This window comes from Pyrgilauda ruficollis, unplaced genomic scaffold, assembly GCF_017590135.1.
Source record: "Pyrgilauda ruficollis isolate IOZ18807 unplaced genomic scaffold, ASM1759013v1 scaffold37, whole genome shotgun sequence".
Classification (NCBI taxonomy): Eukaryota; Metazoa; Chordata; class Aves; order Passeriformes; family Passeridae; genus Pyrgilauda; species Pyrgilauda ruficollis.
Window position 1 is genome coordinate 7,981,636 of NW_024525156.1, and position 24,580 is coordinate 8,006,215.

At 40.3% G+C, this 24,580-nt stretch overlaps 1 protein-coding gene across 1 annotated transcript in view; it reads left to right on the top strand.

The window, feature by feature from the left end:
* TRIO (trio Rho guanine nucleotide exchange factor) overlaps positions 1-24,580 on the top strand; it is a 242,880-nt gene that overhangs the window by 114,074 nt on the left and 104,226 nt on the right. Inside the window, 7 exon segments of the mRNA XM_041476043.1 lie at positions 6,952-7,121; positions 8,014-8,188; positions 15,087-15,282; positions 15,872-16,038; positions 21,667-21,786; positions 23,195-23,386; positions 23,828-23,977. Coding sequence (XP_041331977.1) covers positions 6,952-7,121; positions 8,014-8,188; positions 15,087-15,282; positions 15,872-16,038; positions 21,667-21,786; positions 23,195-23,386; positions 23,828-23,977 — 1,170 coding nt within the window.

Below are 24,580 nucleotides of genomic sequence, written 5' to 3' on the forward strand. Positions count from 1 at the left end.
ATGTTTTATTCTTTTCCCCCAGAAATACTTCATGTTGAATGAATGCTTCTCATTTGGATGAGAGTATTCCATTACCAATTCTCCTCAGTAGATTTACATAATCTTTATACCTGATGCTGAATTTGCCTGCATTTTTTCTCAGCTTCTCTAGGAAGCAGCAGCCCTTCAGTGACTGCCCAGTACTCTCACTCTGTTCATGCTGAGTAAATCAGCAGTTTCTGCTTTCAACAGTGTGCTTGCCACGAAAAGCTCTTCCTGAAACTATCAGACTTTTGCTATTTGTATGCACAGAGCAGCTGTGTGCTATGTGTGCAGCAGCCTGTTATGATGCACATGGAAAATCTGTCTGTCCTTAGCCTTTCCAGAAGTTTTGTAGGGAGGTAGTTACAAGATGGTAGAGCTCCCTGTGGCTTACAAATATCAAAAAACCAACATATAAGTTCTCAGACTCCTCACAGACTAACTTCAACAGGCAACATTTTTCACTGGGAAGAAAAAGGAGCTATTCAGAAATGACAGAAATACAGTGTTATGTAATGGTATCACTTATTTTGCTTAGTGGTGATCTGAGAAAATCAGTTGCCTGCTATTTGTAAATTGTGATTACATACTGCTATCTTATTACCAGTTTTAAAATTGTAAGGTTGTGAATATTGATTTTTAGCTCCCATGCCTACAGTGAGAAATTTCAATCTATAAGCCAGACTCTTCAGTGAAGTGATGTACTGAAGTTAGGCTGTGCACCGACAAGCTTTAAAAGTGTTTGGGATCATAAATATCTCTGTCAGGATCTTTGCATTGGAAGTACAGTGTCTTGACAGAGTCCTGGCCTGAGGATGGGTAACATACAACAGCTGAACATCTGACACAGACCATTGCAAGACAGTGGAATCCTTATGGCTTTTGTGCCTTTGGGCATTTAATAAGATGGTAAGGGACGAGGCGAGAAAAAAATTGCCCATGTAAAAGATAACTGCTTATCTGTTACTGTTATCTTTAAGTGTTATCATAAAAGGTTGCGTGCAGAACACAGGAGCAGGAGTCTCAATAGTCTCTGCTGTGCAGTGTGTCACAGACTAGAGATGAACAGCATTTTGGTGTGAGTTCAAATTCTTCCATACACAGACATACACATGTGCACACACACTCTCTCCAAAATGGCTCCCTCAGCATCTGTGAGTGGGAAGACTGAAATCCTGTCCAAGCCAGGTGTTTGTTGTAGTGCCAGAGAAAAGCAACAGATATTTTCCTAACTGGAGTCAAGTGTGGGAATGCAGATCAGGCTGTGCCTGTATGTGGAAGAGAATGATCTCTTAAGAGCCTGTTGGTTTTTTGCATATAACCTTTTGTGTGTATTCTGACAAGTTTATTATAAAACAGCTCTTTTCATGTAAACACAGTATGCTTAATGGTGTTACTAGAAGGCATGACTCTACTTTTTTCATCTTAAACTAAACTTTGCTCCAGAATAGACTGGGGTTGAAACAAAGAGAAGAGAAGTGGAATTGGTTGGGTTTTCAGATACAAAGCCATCATGACCAAAGTAATGAAACAGTGGTCTGTGCAAGCTTTGGAATGAAGGTGGCATCATTTTGAGGGTGCCAGTGCAAAGGAGGGCTGAGGAGGCCTTGCACTGGCCACAGTGCTTCCCATTCATTCACATCTACCTATGAGGCATGTGCCTTTGATTCAAAAAAGCTTGTTGATAATAGTCTCGCTTTGTCTCGCAACTCACTCCTGGAAATACACTTTGCTCTGTGCTGCCCAGTATGGGAGGGTGTGCATAGCACAGCTTTGCATTAATGTTGTCTCAAGGTAGACCCTGAGATGACAGTTCTGCTCCTTTGCTTGCATGCCCCTCCTTGGTATTTGATCTTTCTGTACTGTCTACAGGTTAAATTTGGATGTCACAAAAAAGGCTGCTTTCTCCTCTGCATGCTGTTTCCAACAGCAGAGCATCTCTTGGATGCCCCCATCTACATGTAAAGGCTTTATCTATTTGGCTCATGCATCTCTAATACTTTTATTGTGTCATTATAGCAGTGGTCAATGTTACAGGTCTGGTAAAAGATATGAAGTGCATTCTGGTCAGTATTTTGATACACTGCTCATCTTGTGAGAGTTGTGGAGGACACTTTTAAATCAGAAACAAGAATCACTCTCTGTGGCTGCACACTCAAATGTGTAGTAGCTTACTGCTGGTAGGACTGGAATTCAGTTTGCCAGCACAGCTTTTCTTCTCTCTTGAGTTTTTTAATACTGGTAGCTTCTTTGCTTGGAAAAAGGATGAAATTAAAATCTCAGTGTAACTGAAATAGCACAGAGTGCTTGACAAAAGTGAGGCAGAAGTAGGCCTTTATGCTCTATTAAGCTATGTATAGACATTTTTCTCTTGTTAAGTTAAGAAATAGGGCAAATGTTAACAGGGTAGTAGTAGTTGATGTAATTTTATGAACATGTGGGAAACTTGGTTTTGCTGCAAGGATGAATTTATTCTGAATCAGAAATTAATTCCTTTATAACCATAGGATAGATAGGGGTATTTGAAGCTTTTAAAGATAATTATATCTAATGAAAAAAAATGCAGGCATTTGACATCTTAAATGCCTCTGAAAGGCTCTGGAAGACAAACCCCGAGGTGTTTAACATCTTAAGGTTTTTGTTTTTAAAAAGACCCATTTTTGTGCACTGCATATCCTCAAAGCCAAAGCTTACAGGCAGACACACACACACTAGCCCCTTTCTATGCCTAGACATACTTGTTAGGGAACACCATTACAACTTTTGGCCCTGTAGAAATAATAGGTCCTTCAACAACTGTGCCTGTGGTAATGCACATACTGCAACACCGTGCTGGGGGATGGGGTCAGAAAGAGGAATTTGCAGTTTTTACATGCAGAAACCGTGTGCCTTTCTTTGCCTGAGCCTACTGAAAAGGCAGACTGCATATCCAAAAGCCAGTATTATAAAAATGAAAAAATAACTTGTGAAAGAGTATGTTGGATATTTTACCCTAATAAATAACTCTGTGCTCTTGGGTGAAGTATTTACTCAGAAACAATTGTTCTCTGTTTAAATTCAGCAAAATACAGTAGGGTCTTATTTAACTGCAGTGTTTCAGGAGATTGCAGGGATGGGACTTAAATGGATAGAGGCCCATGATGGAAACACTGAAACTTCCAGGATGTTGCAGACAATTGAAATAATACCATCTCAGTGACTAATGGCATGCTCCCAAGAACTTAGGAAAGAGGTACTACAGGATGCAGGCTCATTCAAGCAGATGTTTCTTAGTCTGTGCTATATTTAGATCAAGAAAAAAAATCTGCTGAGTGAAACATTTGCCTGTCAGGGATTCAGAATTTTATTTCCCTCTCTAATTTTAATTCTGATAAGATGCAAAGAGCAGATGAAAAGAGAAGAACCTCCTTCTGTGACTGGATTGAGTTTTGTGTGCAGTTTTTCTCACCATATGTTAGAGCTGTCTTGCTGCTGGATAAAGTTCTTACTGAGATCAGAGGATTTGATGTTTGTTTAGGGATCTTCATGCTACTTCTTTATAAAGAATAGAGAAAAACATGACTGGAAGTTGCTCAAAAGTTCACACCGAGAGAAAGTTAATAGTTTTTTAATGATGAGTTTGTGGTTTTTTTCCCCCCACTGGATTTTTGTTGCCAAGCTCTCTTTTATGGAATAATGTGTTACTTCAGAAAGTCATTGCACTGTAAAATCTGTAATTCTGCACTGCTGAACATGTATGGGTAAGCTCTAGTCTCTGTTCACCCCCTGCTGTAAACTGTTGGCTTTCTTTTGGCTTTGCTGTGCAACCTTGTACAGTCTTCAACCTTAATTTTGTATCTGAAAACAAGGTAATTTATGTAATTTCCAGTATATCCAGGGTTCATTGTGGTTTGAAAGCTGCAGAGAAGCCAGCTGGCTACTGCCACCCATTAAGAATTAAGCTTCTCTCAGTACACTGCATGAATTTCTATCCAGCTTCAGTAATCTGACAGTTTTATTCATCTGTGGTGGCTTTATCATAACTTTTGTTTATAAACACCTAGATTATTTTGAGGGGAAGATTTTTGTCAGCAACTTACTTGGTGCATAAATGTAAAACGTTTATTTGGCAACGTATTAGAGCAACTTCTGCTATGGCAGTGTCACAGAGCTGTTTAGTCACTTAAATGGCTTAACTTGTTCCACTTTCAACAGCGTATGAATCACAGCTAGACAAGTAATGCATACTAATTACTCTCCTTCTCTTTCTGCACTTTTCATAAGATGTTTTTGCTTCCCAAGCAGTGCACAATTCAACTCATGGGCTAGGCAAACACAATGTATTTTTGAGCCCTTTGGTACCCTTGGGGGCCAGATACCATGTTTGTAGTGATGCCATGCTGACCAGGCACTAAGCCAGTCAGCGTCACTCTTGGTTGTGCTGGTGCCCATGTCCTTCTGCTCCAGTCAGGTGGTGTTGCCTTGAGCTGGCTGTGCAGAGGGAAAGGTCTGCATGTCCTCTGTTGGCTTGGTCTCCAGCATCCAGGGTGAGCTCTGAGGGAATTATTCACATGCACAATACCTCACCAGTTCAGCGCTTGTAGGTTTTGTTGCTTCTGCCAGATCTCCATCCAGTTATAGAAGTGGCTGAAGTGTATGTGAATAACAGATGAAGAGGTGAGCTGTGTTCCTTGTAGAGGTCTGACACTGCTCAGCTGCAGAAGCTATGTTGTTAAAAATTGAAGTGGCTCTCAGACCTGTCTCGAGCTGCAGTACAGGTACTTCTAAGGGACCCAGGGGGCAAACTTGATGCAGTCTGAGAAACAAAAAAATATTTAATCACCGTTTCTCTGTAGTAAATATCTGTGTAAAATTGTCCTTTTGTAGGCGGCACAGGAAGCATGGAGTGTATGTAAGCATGTAGAGCCAGCAATGTCTTCTTAGCCAGCACCAAGCACATTGCAGAAAACAACAAAGTGTTGCTCTCAAATGTCTGTATTGTACTGTACTGTACAGCTCATTTCGAAAATCTCTGACTCGATGCCCTGTTTTTATGGGTCAGGCATAAAAGTCATAAGCTAAGAGAGGAATGAATGCATGTCCTCTGGGCACTGAGTAAAATTTTCAGGCTGTGTTTTCCAACTTCTTGCTCTTAAGTTTCATTTGTTTCCCAGTTAAAGTTTCATTCCGAAGTATGCATTTGGAAAAAAAAAAAAAAGGTATGCTGCATTGAGTTATGCTGGAATGAATGTTGACGAGTGCTTCTGACCCACTTGTAAAGTTCTATTGATTTGTGGTCCTTTTAATAAGAAAGACTGCTGTGCTGTGGTGTTTACAACTGTGGAGTTGCATTCAGATTTGTGACAAGCATTGTCTTTGAAGCTTATGAGTAGTCAGAATAACAGTGTGTATGAACAGACAGTGCTGGTTTGGGGAGGAGGGGGTAGTAGATTTGTAGACAAGAGTCTGGTTAAATCTCATTAGTTCATCCCAGTTGTGAAAACTTAGCCTACAGCTTGGTTTACTCAAAATCTACAGGAGGCATATAAAGTTATGAGATACCAAAACTGGCATTTGATTTTAAAACAAAGTTTCAACGGAACTAATTAATCGAGACCTGGAGTCATTCACTGAGTTTTCTATTTTAATGTATTAGTTAGGAAACCTTTATGATCAAAACATACATATACAAACAGCAGCATGAAGTGGCTATTTCTGTAGAAAATGTTTAGCAAAGAAATAAAACAGTGAAGTTTCTGTCGTTGGAATTTAAGCCAGTTTTGATTGCTTAGTTATGTATTTTGACAATGTTAACATTTTAATTAGGTTCAAATGTCTCTAAAATTTTCAAAGGCAGAGATTAAAAAGTTCTCAAAAGACCTTAATACTTTTGATCGGTTCAGAGTTACTCTTTTGGGATAAAAAGCAAACTCCTGTTCTTGGAATAGCAGCATTTGGGATGAGATGGTAGAATAGACAGGAGAGACCGGGTGTTTGAATGCTTCCTGTAAGAGCAGCTGTTCCAGTGTGATGTTGGTGCTGCTCATGGGAGTGTTGCAGGACACAGCCATGCTCCTGCTGCTTTTTTTCAGTTTCACAATGGATGGCTAATGGTTTGCTGATGAGTGGCTTTCACAAAGAGCTTAGGATGCAAGAGTTTCCATCATGAAATTGTGGAAAAGAACACTGTAGGGTTCTTCACGTGACCAGCAGTGATACCTGTCCAGCATATACCTAGGGATTTTCATGTAAGCCTTGGTGCATGGCCGTTTTTGAGCAGGGATATGTGCACATGGGAAGCAGGGAGGGTGAATTTCAAATTAACTGGTAGAATTGCTTATGATGATTTTTGCTGTAATAGTGTGAAACTGAAATCAGAAGGGCAAACACCATCATGATAGAACAACAATATCTTACATCTGATTTGTCTCTGTATTTTGTTTTCTGAAATGCTCTTTCTTTTTCCTTTTTTTGAAGGCTGCTGAAAAGTGTTATGTTGTCTGTGTGCAGTGTCAGCCTGGCAGTGCAAATTTGATGGTGGCTACAATACATCTCCCTTCCTTCCTTCCTTCCTTCCTCCCTTCTCTCAGAGAGTGTTACCATAGCATTTCTCTCCCAGGGACTCTCGCGCAGAGCTGCAGATGGGATTCTCACTATGAACTCTGTGCTGCTCAATCGGATACGCTCAGTTCTGTAGAAGCAAAATGGGGAAGAAAGGGTGACTTAGCAACACGGATAAAGCTTTCCTGGTATTTCCAAGAAGCGAAAACCTTTTTTGAAACGAAGGCTTGTCTTCATTAATATGAGGATGGGATTTTTCTATGAAGAAAAACAAATCCTCTTTCTTCCTGCCACCTCAGTCTGTTTTCTCTTGTCCAGGGAGATGGATTCAGAATAGTTGACTGCCTGATCCTCGGGCTGACGTTTCTTGCTTTTTCCCCTTTCCTTTAGCTGTGGACGTGGCTTGAAGAGCTACAGAAAGAACTGCTTGATGATGTCTATGCTGAGTCTGTGGAGGCTGTCCAAGACCTGATTAAACGTTTTGGTCAACAACAACAGACCACTCTGCAGGTTACAGTCAATGTCATAAAAGAAGGTGAAGATCTCATACAGCAACTAAGGTAAAACATATTTTTATTTAAATCTCTCCTGGTGTTTATCTGATGTTTTGTGAGGTTTTTTCTATTTTGAGGATAGAGATGATGAGTACAAGATATGACCTATAAATAAAACTTGTAAATATTAGGACTACAGGGATCTCTTGTGCTGTACTGATGGTCTCTAAACCTCTGTTTACAGGAAGCTCAGGTTATAAACACTGCTGCCGCAAGAAGGAGATTTTGTTGACATAAGCTACCTTTTTGATAGAAGCAGTTATGTGTTTTTGTAGTCTGACGTGCAGGGCTCCACTGCATTTTGAATTCTGAGCAGCCGCCTTTTTATAAAGGAACACTTGAATTTGTTTTTCATACTGACAAGTAACTTCATTGTAGTAAAAGCCAAGTTTGTGGTCCATTTCATTCAAAAATTATCTGAATAAATAAATTTGGTTCCCAGCTGGTCTCCTTTCATTCAGGAGATTAACAAATCTGAATTTGCAGGTTTTATACTCAGGTAAAAGATCAAGTAATTTTTTTAATGAACTAATTTTGATTTTTTTCCTTGCCAGGAAGATTCAGGAAAGTAAATAGTTATCATATGCTACTTCCTTTTCATTTGTCTCTGGTTTTAAATTTTAACCTTCCTGTAAACAGAATGTCTTTGTATGTTGATTTGGGAAAAAAATGAAGGTAATTAATTTCCTAATGTTTTTTTTTTTCGAGTACTAGAACATAGTTGGGCTTTTTATTTACTAAGATGTACAGACTTAACTTTTGTGCAATATGGTTTGCAACAACTGCATCTGAAGCAGGCCTATATCTTGTAGTCATATATATAGCATCCAATTTCTATGTTTTTTTTTTTCAATAATGCTCTTTTTTCTTCCCCCTCCCCTCTCTCTGCTTTGAATAGAGATTCTGCCATTTCTAGTAACAAGACCCCCCACAACAGCTCGATCAACCACATAGAGACAGTCCTGCAGCAGCTGGATGAGGCCCAGTCTCAGATGGAGGAGCTTTTCCAAGAACGCAAGATCAAACTTGAGCTGTTTCTGCAGCTCCGCATATTTGAAAGAGATGCAATAGATGTGAGTGTTTGCTCTCAGACTTGCACTGCACGCATTTCTCCTCTAGTGTAGGAATGTTTACGCTGAGATTGTGTAGTTGCATTGGCTTGTGGCTCAAATGGCTGATAGACTTCATTCTTACCTGAACTAAGGCTTTTGTCCTGTGTGTGAAAGTGTCCGAAGAGCTCAGTGCTCAGTAGAGCTGAGCTTTTTGATTTGTTTTTGGTGCATCTTTAAGCAAATGTTAGGTAAAATCATAATGCATCAGTTACTTCATCCGCTAAGTTTAGCTTGAATATCAAACTACCTTGATATAACTAGCATGCCTGTAGTTGATATGAACAGGACTTGCAAGATGGTTTCATACAAACCCTCTAAACTGATGCTTTGTAGTAACAACCCTCTTCTCTTCCTTTACCAAATCAAGCAGTTTTCAGTTGGCAGCTGCAAGTGGTATTTGAAATTCTATCTTAATCACTGAGAATGTTCTATGGGCTGTCATTTTTTAAAAATAAAATTCTTTTCCACCTCCACAAATAATTCAGTAGCAGTTGTAGTGCTTCACCCCTGCAAAACTTGAAGTTTTGAGCCTGTCCAAACTTCGAAGGGGGGTTACTTATCAGCTTATCAGTTGAAAAGTTTCTGTTTGTGTGCAGGAACATGTACACAAGCAGAGATGAAACTCCACAAGGAACTTAGGTTAGCAGAGTTGCACTTAAAAACTTTAAGTTCATATGATTTCATAAAAATACTAGTGCTGTACACAGTGACTGAAACAAGTTGGTGCCTTATGAGGTTCAGGGTTATTCATTGGTAAATGGTCTTGTTTGAGTGAATAATGGCTTACCTCAAAATTCTGAAAACCAGGAGTTAAAATTATAAGTTTGCCCCATTGCTTGTGTGTAGTAAAAGCTGCAACTGTTGGTTATGAATGTAAAGGTAAAAGAGACAGTCAGCAGAAAGCTTCTCAGGTTCTTAGTGGTAGCATCCCAGGTTTTTAATGTTTTGGTTTGGGTGTTTCTTCCCGTTCTGAAAATTAGGATTTGATGTCATGGCTGAAGTCTGGTTTAGCTAAGTACACTGTTAAGGGCAGTGCAGAAATAGGCAGACACAGTTCCTTGATCCTTACCCACAGAGGAAGTGAGAGTGTGTGCTCCACAGTAATAACAACTCTGCTGTAAAGGAAGACAAAGAAGGGTTGTGTTTTTTTTTTTTCAATTTTGCAGTTCACACTGGTCTGCAGAGAGTTTTCTACTTTGACTATGTGCAAGTAGATTTTCTGCTTTGATCATGTGAGAGTAGCTATCTCACATATGCTTACAGTCTTTGCAGGAGTGATCAACAGTGCTTGATGTCTGTAAGATGTTCTCAGAACACTTTTTTTGAAGGAATGGCAGCTGTGTGGGACAGTGCATACCAGGAAAATTAATGGAAGAATTAGAATAAAGGTTTGAGTGAAGTTCACTTTTAAATTGATTGCTCTCTGTTATAGGTTACATAAGCCAGGATTCTACAGTAGCAAAAGTCTGGTTGCAGGAGCCTGCTTTGCAGATTGTTCTAGTCCTTCAGTTCAGGATAGCATCTATATAGGTAGGAATACTTCTGGTACTGCTACTTGGTGATGCCCATAGGATTTTGCATCAGAAGGCTTCAAACCCTAACTTCATAGAATCATAGAACAGAATATACTGAGTTGGAAAGGACCCACAAGGGTCATCAAGTCCAACTCCTGACCCTGCACAGGACATCCCAAGAGTCAAACCATGTGCCTGGAAGTGTTGCCCAAACGCTTCATGAACTCTGTCAGGCTTAGTGCTGTGACCACTTCCCTGGAGAGCCTGTTCCAGTGCCCAGCCACCCTCTGGGAGAAGAACCTTTTCCAGATATTCAACGTAAACCTTCTCTAGCTCTGCTTCATGTTGTTTCCTTGAGTCTGGTCACTGGTCACAAGAGTGAAGACATTGGTACCTGCCCTTCCACTTCCCATCATGAGGATGTTGAAGACTGCAATGAGCTCTCCCCTCAGTCTCCTCTTCTCCAGGCTGAACAGACCAAGTGACCTCACCTGCTCCTCATACAGCTTCCCCTCCAAACCCTTCACCATCTTCATAGCCCTCCTCAGGATTCTCTCTGATAGATTAGTCTTTTTTATATTGTAGTGCCCAAAACTGCACACACTTGACAGGTCTTGCTTTTTCTAAACCTGACACTTGGTGCACATCACATTTTGCCACATACATCATAAAGCAAAGCACCAGTTAGCTTGTTGAAAGAGTTGGTATAGTTTGTCTGTGTGGCTTGGAAACAGAAATCATGCCTGTTTTTGATTGATGGAGAGTCCTTCAAGGAAGAAAAAGGCCTTGGCTGCAGACTGACTTCAGCAAAATGTTGATTGTTTTGCTGTCTCTGTACCATGTCTTCTCTGCTTCCTCAGCAAAACACACTTCTCTTTTCCCTCTCCCTGAAGGCAGACATCTGTTTGGAAACTTCCAGGAAGAAAATGTGGGGACTAGTTCCAGGTCAGTTGTTTGAAAGCAGAAGCTCAGCTGAAGTAACTTGATAATGAGGAGGAGCCAGATGCCAGATAGGAATTTGCAGACCTTGTTTTGACCTTCTCCTTCCTCCAGGATTTTGTGTGACTGGTCCAGTCAATTAAGACTTGGCTGTAGGGGCAGTTAATTCAGGGGAGCATCCTGTGAGGACAGCTTTTCTTGAAGGCAAGTAGTGTTTCTAGCTTCTCTTACTGTTTGCAAAATTACACAGGCTAAAATGGGACAAAGAGCTCCCCTAGCACTGCAGGGTTATAGCCATGCAGCTGTTCTTCTGGGGACACTGGTGAGATTTGCAGGCAGGGTTAGTTCCCTTCTTCTCCTTACTCTTCCCTTGTAATTTGCTGATAAAATACTTTGTTTCTTTGCTGATAAAATACTTCATTTCTTTTGTCCTACAACTTTTTAGATACTCATGCTTTTCTGAAATGGGTATAACTGCAGTACTGCCTCTATTTTGCCCCTTGCTCTTGACATATAAACTTTACCTTTTCTATCTTCAGCATGATTTTTAGTGCCATTGTTGGTGAGCTGTTTGAAGGACTCCATTTAAATGCCTGTACTAACTAAAGGCAAGAATGAACAAAATAATGTAGGTGAAGATTCCCTTGCTAATGTGATTAGAAGCATGAGGAAGGTGTGTGTGAACCCAGTGGGATGGTAACAGTCCGAAATGTGTTTGTCTCATCTGTGTCGGAGCACTTTTGCCTGTCTGTAACTTACGTGCCTTGAGGCCTGTGCCGGGGCTCTACACAGAGCATACCACGCACTTTTCAGCTCACAGCTTTATCTCAACTCTATTTTTGGACCGTACTTACGAGATGCCTGTTAAATCACACTGCTGAAAAGACATGGATGTAAAATGCTGGGGTATCACAGAGACCTAATTCCTCTCCCTTTCCCATTATCCCCCCCTTTTTTTTTTTCGCCTAAGCACACAATATTTACCAGGTCTTGATGAGCACTCAATTGGTACCATGAATGGTAGACACTTCTGAGAAGAGACCTGTGGTTCTTTATTTCTTTCCCACTCAGTGTGAAAGCATCCCTTCCATATTATACCCTGTTTTGTTTCCTGTCAGTGTTTCCTTTACATTTAATAGAATGTAGTGATGTCAGGCAGCTCAGAATCTGCACCAGGAACTTCTTGAACACGTGCTATGGTAAATTGTTAGCCTGTGTTTATGCTGGGTTGTCCATTTCCTTAGAGCAGTATGAATTTGTGATTCAGTTACTTTAGAATTCTATTAGTCATTTGGTGTGTTTGTTTAATGCTGATTGTCTTGACAAAACTTTACAAGCAAAATGGGAGCCTGCCTGCTTTGAAAGTGTTGTCTGTAAAGCAGAACTTCAGAGGAAGCACTGAAGAGTGTGGGCAGAGAGGGCTTAGTGAATGCTATTTCTGTATTAACTCTGTCTTCAGATTTGCACAGTGGATGCAATGGCTGAAATAGACCAGCCTGCAACACCTAATTACTGATGATAAAATATGAGAATTACTGCCCTTGTTAGGAAACTTCTCTGGCATGGTCATTGACTACTTAGCTTTTGAATCAGTGTGGAAACATGCTGGTGTTATTTATTTGAATCATGGGGATCCTGATCTTTTGAAGGGGAAAGGAAATATATTGGTCTTGTTCAGAGTGTTTCAAACTGCTTTAAACAAGTATGTGTGCCATGATCCTAAGCACGGGGTTAGTTGTATGAAATAGCATGGGAAAAGCTGTAATTCTTACTGGCTGTGTGTGGCTGTTCTTTGGAGGCACTATCAATGACACCTCTTGGCTGAGGCAAGACACAGTTATGACCCCTTGAAACCAGTTGTTTTTCCTATCAAGTAGAGGGAATCTTAAGAGATAGTGACTACAATCTATTTCATTATTATAACAATACTGACACAGCCACAGCTGTGCCATATTGTGAACTTGCTGTGTTTTTTACTTTATTCCCACTTAAATTCCCAGTAAAAGAGATGAGGCTTATCATCTGTTCTGAAGGGAGATGAACTGGCTTTCCTTTCAAAACAGGTTTATAAATGTGCCATGTTGAATCTTAATCCTTTGTGTGATGGTGTTTAGAAAGATGGTGTTTTAATAGTGGAGTTTCGCAGCCTTTTTTTAATGCTCAGATTTCTGTTTGACGAAGTCCAACTACAGATATTTCTTCAGGGTAACTTTTGAATGTTGTTAACTGACCTGGATGAAAATAAGATGATAAATCTGTTTTCTTAGAACTTCCCTAGTGCAGTGGATGAAGAAACAAACATTAGATGACCTCCCTGCTTTAATAATAAACGAACACAGTTTCAGAGAGAAGCTGGGAAGAGCAGAGCTGAGATGCACAAGAGCAGAAAAGAGAGGTAGCTGAAAGTAAGCAATTTCTCTGGCTGGACTGTCAGGAAAACCTAAAGTTTCTTTAAAATTTCAGATCACTTAAAAGAAAGTGAAGAGCAGAGGAAGGTGATGAGACATATTGGGCATGGACTAAGTAAAAAGGAAATTAAGGGAACTTGTTAAGGATTTTGTGTGACGGGAAGCCTGTGTGTGTGTTTAGAAAGAAAACCACTCACAATGCCTAAATAGAGACTGTGTGATGTTTAGAGCACATGGAAGATGAAAGGATCTTCAAGCAATGGCTAAAAGCCTTGTCCTGTCTATTTTCCTGAATACTTTGGTCATTAGCTTTTCTGTTTTCAGTGTTACCCCCGGCACTTGAGTTTCTGCATGTTTTCACTTCAGCAGAGGTAGCTGAGCAGGTTTAGGGATTGCAAATAGCTACCTTAATTGTTCGGTATCTCCCATCATGACGTGATGTAAAACTCAAATACTTAGTGATTCAAGTGGAATTTTTTTGCAGAACACCTTTAAAACAGGAAGTAACTCACTGGTGCCACAATTTCAATATTAATTGCTTGATGTGTCCATTTTTTTATGGCATCATGTGAGCGGAATGGAAAAAGCCTTCATGAGAGATTGTAGCAAACTACAGAAACTTTATAACAATGATTTAACTTTTCTAATCTTCCCAGTTCTGCTTTTTTTTTCCTAGAAGGCCCGTTTTCCTGGAATTTCTCTTGTCATTTAACTGTCTCACTAACTTTGGAGCTATTACAGCCACTTGAAAAGGGGTAGTGACATCTTTCTTTTGCTGACAACAAATGACTTTGGTTAAATATTTATGCACTTAGATACTTGACTGCTAATGCCCATTAAGTCAGGTCCTCTTTCTGTTGTGTCTTTCTGCATAAATAGGTACTTTCTTCTCATTTAGCACCATTTACATGAGTTTGCCCTACTCCTGAAATCGTAGAACACTGGAACTAACCCATACTTGTTTCTTGGTACCTATAATTTTGCTTTCCCAATGAACTGCAGTAGTTGGTGCTAAAACTGCTGAAAATTCTGGAAAAATTTTGATTATTGGCTTGAGGGATAAGTGTGTTAGACAGACTTTTCTGAAGTAACTGATGCATGAAATCTGTATGAACTCAGCCCACTTTGATAATGAGGATTGCAAGCACTACATGTTAGCCTTAAAACCAGTTTTGTACCATAATTAAAAGGAATATTTTATATTTCAGATAGGCTTCGCAGTATGATTTGGAAAATACACTTGTATGGACAGACAAGGAGAACTTACTGTTGTGATATATGTGTTAAAAATCCCCAAAACTTCTTTGGCTACACTTCTTAGGACATCCTGCAGCGAAGAATAAAATGCAGAATTAAAATGTGAAAACTAAAGTGTAGCTGAAAAATATCAGCAAGCAAATTTAATTCTGACATTGCAATAATATTGTAATAAATTATGCTTTTTGGTTTTGCTGGATTCACTAAGTACCTGGCCTTTTGTAGTAAGTCTCAGTTGTCTGGCAGAACTCAAAGGTGCATGTGGCCTGATGCTTCCTGCCCACAGAAGAGTAGAGCTGGCTTTCTTGGAAAAGGGCTCAAGATTGGCATAATTGTAAGATCAGCTGGCTGTTGATGTGTGAATTATTACTTGATGCACTCTGAAGAATTAAAGAGGTGTTCCAGATCCACATTTTCCTTTAAAAGGGGAGATAAAAACATGTTAACTTCTGAAGTGTTGATGGAGTATGTTCAATAAGGCAGGGGCACATACCCGTAGTGTTGCAAGCACTGGTTGAAGAACTGTAGCAGTTCTTCAGAGGTTATTTTGGGTTGTTGGCCAAAATCTAAAATCCATGCTAGGATAGCCTGTGTCTGAACCATGTCTGATTTGATCAGTGATGTCAATCAGTGGTGAGCAACTTGAGTTCCTTACCTCAGTCATCAGTGCAACATTGGAAATAAACTGTTTCCTTTTGTGTAATGGGTAATTGAACATGGTCTCCTTCCTTTTTCCCCCAGATTATTTCAGACCTTGAGTCTTGGAATGATGAGCTCTCTCAGCAGATGAATGACTTTGACACTGAAGATCTTACAATAGCAGAACAGAGGCTCCAGCATCATGCAGACAAAGCCCTGACCATGAATAACTTGACCTTTGATGTCATCCACCAAGGGCAGGATCTGCTGCAGTATGTCAATGAAGTGCAGGCATCTGGTAAGATGGCTCCTTTGTGCTATTCCAGGCAGTGGCTTTCTAAGAATTATCCAGCTGTCTCCTCATGGGATGTGTGAAAATAACAGGGATGCTGGTCAGCTGTAAACTGGGGACATGTGGATTTCTTTATGCTCAAATCATTCAATGGTGTTCATAAGAACATACTGGCACATAAGTGTCATAAATTGGTAACACTTGAAGGTGTTCAGGTTTTAGAGAAAGGGATTTCACTCAGGAAGTCTGTAAAATTAGAGTGAATAAGGGAATGTTAGTTTCATAGGTAGTCAGATCAATGCAGTCAAGCAAAGATTTTCCGCTTTCAAGTAAACATCTTCCTTTTTTGTTCCTTATGCCCCTTCATTTGATATTTTTCACTGTATATGATCGCATAGGGTAAGTATGAGACTTTAAAAGAACCCCCATATTGCACTTCTTAAGAGTGCAAACCCCTATACTCATGTAGGCAAATCCTCCAAGAATTAGGTTGAACTTGGAGAAGGAAGTAGGAAATTAAGTGCAGAACAGTGGAAGCGGGCAGTTTGTCTCGGAAGCTTTGCAAGTCATTCCTATCCCACCATCCCGACTGCAGGTGTGGAGCTGCTTTGCGACAGGGACGTGGACATGGCCACCCGCGTGCAGGACCTGCTGGAGTTCCTGCACGAGAAGCAGCAGGAGCTGGACGTGGCGGCGGAGCAGCACCGCAAGCACCTGGAGCAGTGCGTGCAGCTGCGCCACCTGCAGGCAGAGGTCAAGCAGGTACGGCCCCCGCCCCCGGCAGCGGCCCTGCCGGAGAGCGCTGCTCCCGAAAACACCGCCATGCAAAAAGTCTTTCCTTGGGAGCAGGGGAGGACGTTGATCCCCTGAGAAACTTCATCTTCTGTTAACATGAAGTGCATGTTTTTAACTTGCATCACCGATCTTGCTGCGCGGATCTAGAGCAGATCCTATGCGAGCAGCTGAGAGAGCTAGAGATGTTTAGCCTGGAATAAAGGAATCTCAGGGGGGACCTTATCACTCCTGCAACTACCTGATGGGAGAGTGTATCAAAGTAGGAGTTGGATTCTTCACCCAGGTAACAGGTGATAGGACAAGAAGGGAAGTCCTCAAGTTGTGCTAGAGGAGGTTTAGATTAGATACTAAGAAACATTTCCTCACTGAAGGGGTTTTTTAGCACTGGAACAGGATTGATGGAGGCACCATCTCTGAAAATATTTAAAAGACATGTAGATGAGACACCGAGACACATGATACGAGACACATGCTTTAGTGGTGGACTTGGCAGTGCTAGGTTAACAGATATGATGGTTGTAGAGAATTTTTCCAGCCCAAGTTATTCTGATATTCTGTAGATACAAGTCAAGTATTTGAAGTATAGAGTGATTTGAGCTAATGTTAAACCCATGCTTTTACCATCTGTACGGTGATGAACAACAATGTTCAGTCATAGTCCCTGGACACTGACCTAATATTTTCTGGGTCTGTTGTTTGAAACATCTACAAATAGTGATAAGCCACTGAAGTAGCTGAAAGTTTAAAAAAAAAATCAAGACACTAAAAAAGCTGAGAGTTTTTTATCTTGCTCACATTTGGCAGCATCACAGAAGTTTGCTATAGTCTGCTGTATTATTGTGGCCCATAATGAGAGTGAATGACAACTACACATTGCAAAGTAATATGAAAGGGGTCCAGCTAGGACTAGGAGAAGTGAATAGAAGGTTCCTAAAGTATTTTCAGGCAGTGGTTGGTTGCTCTACAGTAGCAGATTTGCAAAGCTTCTGTGTGGTCTTGAATTAAAGGAATACACAAAACTGATAGTTGTCTGCTGTCAGTGCAATACAGGCATCAGTCAAATACTTGATGTTCTATTTCAAGGCTTTGCATACTCTACTGAGCTGTGCTCTATCTGCCTTAGCACTTACTCATCTTGGTAAGTGCAGATTGCAAATTCCTCCTTCCACGTGAGTAATGGTTGAGATAAAGTTGTTGCAGATCAGGATAGTTTCTGTACTCAGTTGCATTTTATCTCAAAGATGAAGGAAGAGAGTGCACATATGCAAAGGAAGGAAAAAAATTAAAATAAATAATGCCAGCTGGGGCACTCTCATCCCTTTATGGTACGTCAGTGGGTTTGGGTGGAATGGGTTAGTAAACACACACATATATTTACATAAAATACATAAAAATATGTAGCTTGTAGTCATGTGAAGCAGTTAGACTGGTACACTGCAGGAATTAAGAGAAATATTTGCAAGGATTCTGTTCCATAGCTTTCACTAGGTAGTGAAACCTTGTGCTTAATGAGTTTTTATCAAATAAGCACAGGGAGTAGACAAAACCACTTAGTATTGCTTCTTCCTTAACTATTGTGCCAGTTCTGCTTTGTGGCATTGAAGTTTTGTATATCAAGCCTCAGGACTAGGAGGAAGCAGAAGAGCCAGGACACAAACAGAGATTTAAAGAAAACCTGCAAAGAAAACCTGCTTGTCATTTTGATGTGTAATATGAAATAGAAGAGACATCTGTATGTGGGGAAAGCAACATGGAAAGGAAAATGTGACCACTTTTTTACAGGGCAGGGACATATGAGTAGGTGGAGGCAGAGTAATATTTATGAGAATGTCTGTCTCATGCAGAACTCCAGCTGCATGTTTGCCAGTCAAACCTTCTTTATTAATCACCTAACATACAGCTGTTGGATTACTTACTGCTACAATCACTCCCACATACTCACTGTGTAGAGTGAATGCTTTACTGTGTTTAAGGTCAAAATCCCTACCAAGCTTCAAACCCAGTCCAGTTGGTTTCACTATGGTTCAGTTGGTTTCATTAAGCCTTTTCAGTGCAGTGTTTTCTGCTGTTCTGATCGTGGTGTATGTTCTTGGGTATATAACTATGTATCCATATATCTACAGTGGTGTATCGATACTTCAGCCCTCAGGAGTAACTTAAGCTGCTTTGTGTTTTCACTGGCAAATCTTTTAGCTTGATGCTTGAGCTCTGACTATCCCAAAATACTACTCAGGAAGGGTATCCTGGCACTCCATGTAGTGCCATATGGATATGAAAACATGGCGAAGACAGCAGACTGAAGCAGGTTGTCTTGTGATCATGTTTAGTTACAGTGAAAAATCTGTCCAAGAAACTAGTCCTAAATCAAGCATTTACCTACAGCTCTACCTGTCTGACCTTTTCAAGTGTCCCAGGTGACCTGGATTCTGTCTCTTTTCCACACCTTTGCTGATGCTTTGCTGATGCTTTTCTAGCCTGTTGAAGGCTGCGAGGGGAAAGATGGGGGTTGTGATCCACTCAGACAGGGAGGTGGTGGGAACATAAACATGCCAACAAACCCTGAAGGCAACACCCCTGGAAGGAGAACAGGCTCTCCATTTCCTAATGCTTATATTTTCCCTTGAGTCAGAGCAGAAGTATGCCAGAATATGCTGGCATATTTCCTCCTGAGTTTCACCAGCTTGTGTACTTGCACCCTGACCTGCACCGAGGAGGAGGACAAGTCTTTGTGTTAGAAATGGCATGTTCTGTTCTAGCTGTTGCTGCTGTAAATAATGGGGTGCCAAGTCAAGAGAAGCTTTCAATTGGTGCTGCCTAAGCAACCTCCTTCATTAAAATTCTCTGAAGAAGGCTAGATGTATAAGAGCCCTAAAAAGGTGTGTTTGGTTACACCATACCTGGAAGAATTACTTTATAAGGTAGAGAAGGAACCTAGAATAACTTTCCTAAGACAAAATAAAAATAAAAAAGGAATTAAAAAATCATCTGGCTCTGTTTTCTTGCAGACAATTTATTTGTCCATGTATATGGACAAATATAGTCCATATTTGTCCATGTATATGGACAAGTTTCTATCTACAGTCTGTTGGACCCATCTGCTTCCCTCAGAAGCTGCCGCTTTTCCTGCTCCTGAGGCTTACCCAGGCTTTCTCTCTGAGTGTTAAAAATCCCCTGGTGCCTTAGCAACTTAGGAACTCCCAGTTTCTTTAACAGTCCCTTTTGTGTGCCCCCAGGCTGTGATCTGCAGGTGCCACCTTTGCAGGAGGAGAGGTCATTCCAAAGCTGGAGCCGTCTTCCCCTTGCTTGCAAGGCTGCACCTGACCCAGTGCTTTCTCCCCAGAAGACCAGAATGTGCACCCAGTTACACATCTGGCATGCCCTTCCTTCTGCATTGTAGACTTACTCTTTTCTACAGACTTGCAGAATTTACATAGGAGAATTCAAATGCATGCTATCAGGATGGAAAAAAACCAAACTTGTTAGCTATTCATTGTGCAGACAGAAGTGGCAAAACCTGCATTAATAATACAACAATGTCACAATCTGGATAGTGTAAGGCAGAGGGTAAGGCTGTAGTGCAGATTTGAGGGAATGGATGTTGTGTCAGGATGGCTAGAGCTCAGTTGCTTCAAGCTGTCAGGTATGTTAGAGTGTGCTTTGGATGTAGACCCACATGTGCCTTTCAGGTTGTGAGGAACTGTGTTTTAACAGGTCATTTTCTTGGGTTCTGCCCATGTTCCCAGTCTGCAAGTGCACTCATAATATCCTGATTACTTAGTGCATTAATGCTATAATTTGATAGTGTCATGTGCTGATCCCTAGATGAGACTATTTAGTGTTAAGATCTAACTGATTTGGTAGTTAATATATTTATTAGCAGTGGTTAAAGGTCTAAATCAATTAGTAGGAAAAAGTTAGAAAAACTGGTCAAGTTCAAATCAGCTGGGCCTAAAGAAATTCACTCTGGGATACTTAGAAAACTGGAATTGTTTCCAAACATCAGGAGATTGGATGAGATTCTGGAGGACTGAAATTCAATATCTACTTCTCAAAAGTGGAAAAGGACTAGCTGAGGGAGGATTATAGGTTAGCTAGTTTAACACAGTTCCCAGGGAAAATATTGAAACAAGTAGATCATTAAACTTGAACAGTGACCAAAGGAGAAAAGGCTAACACAGGTCAATTAATCACAGCTTTCCATTGATTAAACCCCCCTTTTTTTATCTGACAAGGCAACAGCTCTTCTGGGAGGGGTGGAAAAGCAGTGTCAAAGCTTTTAAAATAGTGTAGCTCAGTCTGTCTGACCCTAACTTACTATGAGAATGTCATATGAGACTAAGTTACCAAAAATGATAACTTGCTGAAAAAACATACTCAGTAACAAAATTTAAGAGACTCAGTGGATTGGAAAACAGATTTAAATAATGAAAAAAAATGTATTTGTCTGTATTTGGATACTACCAGTTCATGTTCTTAGTCAGATAATCTACGTGTTAGCAATTATGCTATTAAATTTGAAGTTAAAAGCAGGAGCAGCTGGAAAAGGAGTTTGAGTTCATCAGAAGACACTGGATTACAGTTGAAATTATCTTGATGGGAGAACTATGCTTTAAGAAGGATATGAGTTTGAATAGTGAAAAATACGGAGCATGATGTACTGGAAGGAATAATCAGCTGAATAAATACAGGAGTAATTATGGCTGGGCAGCAGTTCCATAGAAGAGTTGTACAGATGACAGTGAATAACCTGAATTATGTCCCATTTTACTCAGCATTTGAAAAATTTTGACCAAGTCATGGTTATCAACTGGAGAGAGCTCATAAAAGAGCAGTGTTCTAGAAAAATAAGGTGACTGACTTCACATGGGAGAGATTGAAGAGACTGTGGTCAGTGAGATAAGAGGAGTCTAAAGGAGGGAATCAGATAATGTTCCCGATGGAAAAAGGAGAGGGGAAAACAAAGCTGATACAAAGAGGGAGAAAATGTCCTTTTTTTCTTTTTCTTTTTTTTTTGGGGAGGGTCTAAAAAGTTGCATGTTCCTGCTGTTGATAAGGAACGTATATGGTGGCATCCTGAGGCTTCTGGCCAGCCATGGATTCTTTCAGTTTCACTTTACACATCAAAGAAGGCACATTCTGAAAAATTAAAATCTTCAAGCAGTTAGAAGGACACTCAATGACCACATTTTTGTCAACATTACTGTTCAAATTCTTGTGCATACTTTTTACTAAGCTGTATATCTTTAATTTGCATTACTGACACTGGCTTTCAGGCAATTATTACTTGTAACTTGTTCCAGCTTTTCAGGTAACAGAAACAGTATTCAGAAGCACAACCTTTTTTACAATCCGAACTGAAGCCACAGACATATAGGGGTTGACTCCAAGCTGTGAGTTGTTAGCTCGCTGAAATTGTACTGAATGTCACTCACTGTGCTTACTCAATATCAAATTCACTGTAGTACGTAATTAACAAATTACTTAGTTATTAATTCCAGTGCTGATGTGACCTTAAATGTTTTTGCCTCTGCAGTGGTGCTTTATTGCTGGTAGGCAGTGGGATTGTGTATTTCATGGTCTTCTCTTTTGTTGCAGGTTTTGGGCTGGATTCGAAATGGAGAGTCAATGTTAAATGCTGGGCTCATCACTGCTAGCTCTTTGCAGGAGGCAGAACAGTTACAGAGGGAGCATGAGCAGTTTCAACACGCAATAGAGGTAAAAGCACCATTTTAGTGACCATGGCCTTGTATTTACAGTTCTCTATAAATAGCGCTCTTGGAGTCGTGCTACAGCATTTTCAGTTTAGGAACAGCTGTTGAACTCGTGGCAAAGAGACGAAAACACTTACTGAGAAGGTGGTTTTTGTTCTTACTTATTTTGAAGCTGCAGTTCCAGGTGAACATCATCTTAGTGCCTTTTTGCATCTTTATAAAGTGTTAGCTGTTCAAGCAATTTTGCTGAAAATAGTGTTTTCATTTGTTATTCCTTTCATAAAACATAACCTGTAATTCTAAATGTAAAAAATTAAGAAAAAATGAACCAGGAAGCAGCAGTTTTGTGTATTCTGAGGTCATCCTTAAGTATTTCCATTTTTGTTTGAGAGTAGGCTTCAGTGAAACTTCTGTGTGGTGGTGTGTCAATCCCCCTGCCATGCCTTCAAGCTAAACTTGTCTGATTGGTCATATTGCTGCAAAAAACATAGGCAGTGTTCTTAAGATTGGTTGAAGTACAGTATTATTTACTTGCATGGACTACTGAGTAACTTAGTGATAATATTAGCAATATTATGATTTATTTTCAGAAGTACTCTGCCTTGCAGTAACTCTTTAATGTTCTTTTCCTGTTTGGTAGAATTTTATGCTTCCCTCTCTTTTTTTTTTTTTTTTTTTTTTTTTTTTTTTTTAATTAAAGTTTGCACTATATGCACCCTCATTTTGAGGAGCTTTGGTAACTCTCAAGTATAAAAGTTATGAGACCTCTAGGTGTTTTTCAGTTTAAGAATAAATTATGAGGAAGCTTAAAAATCTGTGTTTCCTAGGCCATTCTTTACTCAGATATAATAATACCTAGTAGTATTTAACCCCTTAATATTTTCATATTACTTGGTTTTAGGCAAATGTTTCTCTGCACAGAGAAATACGGTTTAAAATATTTGCTTACAATCAATAGACAGGTGTCTTTTTTATTGGTCTGCACGCCTGCACCTTTCTTTGCTCACTACTGATGTGCAAAAGACTGAAGTTAAAGCTGTAAAGATTGCCAGAACAAGACAGATTTCTGTCATCTTTTTTCTCACTGTGAAGGGAAAGAAAATCAAACTGAAATTCATAATTGCAGCAAGATGTAATGCAGCATAGATACATCACATGTAACTTAATGCCAGACAGTTACTGTTTGTTAAGAACTGCTATTTAGTGTTGATTTGATGATAAATCTCTACGGGATTTATTTCCTTTGTATTTACATGGAGAAGTCACACAGTATCAGACAGTCATTTTTAGTTGATGGGTGTTGGTGCACGTATAGAGGTGTCATTGACACACTGGAAGTGTGAACCTCTGAGGTCTCCGAGTAAATGACCTGAAGTGCTCCACTGAACTCCTGACTTTTCACCTCTTGCCAGAAAACACATCAAAGTGCCCTGCAGGTTCAGCAAAAGGCAGAGGCAATGCTGCAGGCTAATCACTACGATATGGACATGATCCGGGAGTGTGCAGAGAAGGTTGCTTCGCACTGGCAACAGCTGATGCTGAAGATGGAGGATCGTCTCAAGCTTGTGAATGCCTCTGTTGCCTTCTATAAAACTTCTGAACAGGTACAGAAATACAGTAGGTCTGCCTTGGCTAATTCCTCAGTGTGGCATAAAACAGCATTACTTGAAAAAATGGTTGACGAGGTTTGGTTATGTTTACTCATTTGATGGCTAGTTCTGGTTTTTGTGTGGGACTCAGAGAAAAATCAGCTTAATCTGCTTGTCCACAGAAATGTTTGGGGGAGGTTGGCAAGGTTGCCTCCTCTGTAGTTGTAACTTAAGCCCATCCAGAACTATGCAGTCAGAGAGGCAGAGAAAGGTGGACAATTTTAGGGACAGCCTCTGAGCGCTTCCGAACCTACAGCCAGAGTTTGTTGCCTTAAGTCCCAGTGAAAACATGTCAGAAGCTAGGGGGTACATATAAGGGGTAGATGGGTTTTCTTTTTTTTGAGGCCTGAATTTTGATTTTTTGCATTACTGAATTGTCCTCCTTTTTCCTGAAAGGTGTGCAGTGTGCTGGAAAGCCTGGAACAAGAATATAAGCGAGAAGAAGATTGGTGTGGGGGAGCTGACAAACTGGGCCCCAACTCTGAAACAGATCACGTTACTCCCATGATAAGCAAACACCTGGAGCAGAAGGAAGCATTTCTGAAGGTAAGGTTGGGGATTTTTTGTAGTCTCCTGTGTCTTGGGAAGCATGAGAGCAGGCATACAGCTCTTACAGTGCTGACATGGCTGTGGAAAGCAACAGTGCCCGTTCCAAATTACAGGTATGTCCCCAACTGCAAAGATGTGGGAAGTGGCATGTTAACTGCTTCTGACAGTGATTAAGAGAATACTGCCAAGTGCATAAAATAGTAGCCAGTTTTAGAAATACATTTCCTGTTGAACTTGAGTAGATGTCAGATCTCCCAGTGTGCCTGAAGAGGAATTGGAAGTCACTCCTTTGAGCAACTGTCACTCTAAAGAATGCTTAAAGGCTGCTGCTTTGGAAGAGAAGTGAAAGTCACACAGTGCCATTGCTGCCTGTGCATCAGAGCAGCTCTCAGATGTACTGGGACGACGGAGGAATACGGAAGGAGGAAATGGCTAGACCGGCATCTGGGAGTAGTTGGTTTTCTGTAGTAGTCTTCAGATAAATGAAAGATTTTTGTTCCAACTAATGTCCTATTGAAGAAGATTATTGATCATACTGAATTAAATGTGCAGCATGTGCTTGCAGAGCAGTATAACTAACTTTGTTATCCAAGGCATTTT